The following is a 4,600-nucleotide window of genomic DNA, read 5'->3' as shown; positions in this document are numbered from 1 at the left end:
TTCAGCAGGAAATGGCATCACGGTCTCACGCGCAACCCTTTCAACCTCAACGGCAAGGCACCGCACGCTAGCAGACGTGGGTAAAACTATTGTGGGGACATTATGAACTGTGGTTATAATTAACTGTGGGCACGATTCGGACCCGTGCTGCCTCCTAGAGCTTTCCAACTTTCCAGTGCTCTCTGTCTATGATGGCAGAGAGCACTGGAAAGTTAGCTCTGTCTGATCTCATGCTGGTCGGTGATCACTGTCTGACCATGTATGCTCTGCCTCAGCAGACTTTAGAGTCTCACCACGGACGTTTGCCTTTCCATACTCTTCCAGTCCGACCGACAGAAAGCGGCTGGTCGCTTCTTGAAAGGACTTTCCACGGGTGCAGAGTATGTCGTATGTGCAGTTTTTACAACTATATCGACGAAGATGACACAAATAAAAAATAATAACAACATACCCTTGTTAAAAACAACTAAGACATTTGAAACGGCGGCGATAGAACAACTCATAACAGCTAAGAACAACTTTTTCAAAAAGGAAATAGCCACCTAGCCGAGACGTTGCGCAGGAACCGGTATATAAAAGACGTCATCGCACAGAAGCCCAAAGAGTGTGCTGGATGAGCAGGGCAGTCAAGGGGAGAACGCACAGCAACGATAGCATTATCACACAAGGGCTCCATGGAGAAGATTAGAATAAAATGTCGACTATAGAGCATCAGGAAAGTCTTGATAAGCATCTCAACGTTCCAAAGAGCACTTAACAAAGTCGGGCCTCCAACACCTAAGGAACACACGAAGAACTCATATTCGATATGCCGTCAGACTGGAAGAGCACAGAAAGACAGCACACGGGGGTGAGACTCTCAAGTCTGGTGTGGCAGAGGATGCGTCATCAGACAGCGATCACCCACCAGCGCGGGGTGAGATAACTATTATCGACGGAGAGCAACACTGGAAAATTGGAAACATCAACTTGGTAGCTCAGACGGCACTAGCTAACAACCGCGATCAACAAGCCAAGTGTAAACATCACCCCAATACGGCTCAAAGTTCTGCTGAAAAATACCCGAATAAATTAATGACAACAACGTTCAACGCCTAGTGGCCTTACTTCCCAGTAAGCTCAGTTGGTCGAGCGCTGGAATCCCAATCAAAGGATCCCCGGATCGAATCCCGGCAACTCCGAGTAGCAAATTCGGGTTATAGCGTCTATATGGCCGAAAGCCAAATGTCGTCCCGTCTTTCTGAGGACTTCATAACATCTGACAACGGCTGGCGATTTAAGTGACCGAAACTAACACACAATACGACAAAGATACTGGAACAACTATCCAATTCGTGATATCAATGTGTCATCTCAATCCATACCTTATAATATGGCTAGGCTTATCACTGCAATAGGGCTCGTATGGGTCGGGATATTATGGTGGTCGTTATGCAAGGGTCTGCTGTGAAATAATGCATATACTTTGAAGGGTTAAGCGGATTCAGCATAAAACATCAATACGTTTCCTGAAATCATGTAAAATGAATTGGAGAAAGCTGTCATACGATGCAAGATATTATCATCTATTGCCCTATTATTTTGTTCAAGAAAGGGCCGTAAGCTCGCTAGGTAAATTTGTAAGTTCGTAAATTCGCCATCAACTGAACCAGTCGTCCATAGACAAACCAGAGCCAAACACAGCGCGCTGGGTTTGCCAACAGTGATAACTGGCCTGGTCAAACACTCCCTGCAGTATCCAGTTGCGGCTGTCTGGAATGGTCTTCCTGAAGAAGAGGCGAGCACGACGTCAGGTGTGAAAGACAGTGTTTATCCAGCTATCACACCGTTTCAACCGTGAGCACCTCGTTCTCGTCGATATACTTTTTTATTGCTGCTTGTTAATGCATTATTATTACAACTTCTTTCTTTTAACGTATGGGCTTTGCCATATGACCTTCCTGTTAGTTTTACATACGACGCTGACGACTAATAGATAACCCTCGCCCTGACTTAAAATGTGCATTCTTTTTGGGGCAGCATGCAACACGGGCAGCACAGCATGTTGTGTGAAATGGTCCGTTGGGAGCGTGCCTCCATTGCCAGATATTAGTAAATGTTGATCAACGAGCATTTAGCGTTCATCTTTGCTACAATTGTCTGGGACGTGACGTGAAGGGATTTGGCGTGCCGGCTCGCCTCCCAGGGGTGTTGTCTTTCGATGACGTGGAATAACACCACCCCAGAGTGCCAAAGATCACTTTTCTCTTTGAAGCACATGCTAGTTTTATGATGCTTGGAACTAGATTTTATTTGGACTAAGGCAGACATAGCTAACGGGTGTTGTATTTGCGTAGTCTAACGGGTCAGGAATGTAATCCAAGTGATATTTGGTGTTTCATAGCAGACCAGTTCTGGTCGCAGATGCGTTTCTGTGTTTATCAGCGCGTAAAATTTTCCTCCAAGAAAAATGTCCATCCTGCACAAGTGCTGCTAACACTGCTGAACTCACCGGTGCCTAGTGAGCAGCTGACGCCGCATTTGCAGAACCCAACTGAGGCACCTCAGTTCTCAGCCGGCGGCGCCCGGTTAGCACTATGTGCTGCTGCTGTCACCATCAAAGATATAAAGATGTCCTGTGCTGCTGGTCGATTACGCAGCATCACACCTAAGTAAAGAGCTGTCGCTCGAGCGAGCTCACTGTCAACAGTGGCATGGAGGCCTTTCGAAATGCGGAAGAGTCACGGACAGGTATCACAGTTTTTAGCCGGAGTGATTGTGTTCTAAGGTTGGTTGCTGAAGCGATATGATATCATACACCTATTAAATTATACACGGCTCCCGCGGTGGTCCTAATCCCAGAAAGCTGTGTCCGAGCCAGTGCGCTTCCTTCGAATGTCCAAGCAATTTCACGCGCACGTAGTCAGCAGGAAAACCACTTCACTATCTTGCCAAGTCTGCAGGAAAACCACCTCACCATCTCCCCAAATCAGCAGGAAATGCACCTCGCCATCTTCCCGAATCCAGAATTGGTTTCCCGTTGTAGCTATGAGCCATTGGCCTGGTGGCTCACCGGAACAAACATCGTTACCAGCACCATGAGCCCGACATTTAACGGAAATGTTGATGCGTATTTGGCTCACCAGTCACGAAGTCAGTTAATTTTTGTTGGAAACTGTGATAGCGTGTTTGTTCGCGTGTTCAGCTGACATCGAATCGGCTCTCAGCAACTTTAATATTTCACCTTTTCCACCATATTCCTCACATCTGCACCAACTACAAATGTAATGCGACCAGACAATTTGCATTCCACATCAGCGCGAACGTTGTAAAATACCAGATAAGGACGTGCGTGTCCACTGTCAGTGGACTTCTAAATTGTATGCGAATATGTGCGATAATATGCGATAATATGCCAAACCTGCAAGGATCCGAGGGTCAAACAAACCGAGGATCGGTTGCCCACAAACTAAGTTCTCTAGCTGAGCTCACGCGCAGGACTGTCCGGCCATCTTAAAGAGTATTCGGTGCAGCTCACAGCTCTGCCCTCCTGAAGACGTAAACCCGTCAGTTTTCCGAGCTGCAGGCCCCCTTAAATGGCCAGGCTATTTCAAGGAGACAGTTTCAAGGTCACCCAGGTATACCTGACGTCATAATAATGTCTTCTAAATATCGTCATTCCATGGGCCATGCGCCGATCGCCGTCGAGAAAAATATAATTGTCGAGTCGTTCAAACCTGTTCATATCTGTTCATGTCATTCGTATATGTTCGTAAGCACAATTCCTACAATTTTTATTTCTACAATATAACGACCGTGAAAGGACTCTCGGTCAAAGTTGTTCAAGGTAAGATGACGTAATGAAACCATGGAACATTGAAGAGATTATTTACCAAACAGAGAAATTGTGTCGTCTCGAGCAGCCTTCTGTATTAAACGTTTACCAATAAGTAAGCTTGTTTCATCATATTTGATGTTTGGCTCAATACCTTCAAATGTGAAGCATTCACTGTAAGCTTGCAGACATTATCTAAGTTTATACCTAAAGGGTATGTTCCATATCTCATGATAGAGAGGCAAGCATCATATATAATGAGGGCAGCTTACTTGTTATCAATGTCATGCTTTTAAGTGCAAAATATTTCTCTAGCTAATACCATGCCACCATTCCAGCAAATCGTTCCATTTCGTCACGGAACGCTTTTATGACGTGAGAGCCGCTGCCATACTGGACTCATCAGAATCACTGCTGGGGCGGACAGGCTGGCTATTTTGTGTTACTTTAATTCGCCGCAAGGTGACTTGTTAATTCAAGTGTGCGGAAAAACCGACAATTTCTATGGGCGCTTTTTTGGTCCTTTCTCATGGTGTTCTTTTAAAGTTGTCCGCGATAACATGTTTTTACTTGCAGATGCGCTTTCAAAAATAAACTAACTGCCGTTTTTGCGCAGACCAGAATTATCCGACGGCACCGCGTGTTGTAGCGCTGTGTTCCTCATGTGCTCTTTCCACTGAGCCCACCGGTGTCTTTGAGTTGAATCAAAGCTAAGCCATGTCGCGGGATGGTAAACGGTCCATGTAGAAGCAGAACGGCGGAAAACTTGACAAAACTGCATTGGCG

At 45.8% G+C, this 4,600-nt stretch overlaps 1 protein-coding gene across 1 annotated transcript in view; it reads right to left on the bottom strand.

Moving 5' to 3' along the window:
* Positions 1-814: 814 nt before the first annotated feature.
* LOC119112264 (membrane metallo-endopeptidase-like 1) overlaps positions 815-4,600 on the bottom strand; it is a gene marked incomplete at its 5' end in the record, with an annotated part of 39,490 nt that continues 35,704 nt past the window's right edge. Inside the window, 1 exon segment of the mRNA XM_037236407.1 lies at positions 815-819. Within this exon segment, the coding sequence (XP_037092302.1) occupies positions 815-819 (5 nt within the window).

This window comes from Pollicipes pollicipes, unplaced genomic scaffold (assembly GCF_011947565.3).
Source record: "Pollicipes pollicipes isolate AB1234 unplaced genomic scaffold, Ppol_2.1 Scaffold_1600;HRSCAF=1878_pilon_pilon_pilon, whole genome shotgun sequence".
Classification (NCBI taxonomy): domain Eukaryota; kingdom Metazoa; phylum Arthropoda; class Thecostraca; order Pollicipedomorpha; family Pollicipedidae; genus Pollicipes; species Pollicipes pollicipes.
This window is presented reverse-complemented; position numbering and strand designations above follow the sequence as displayed.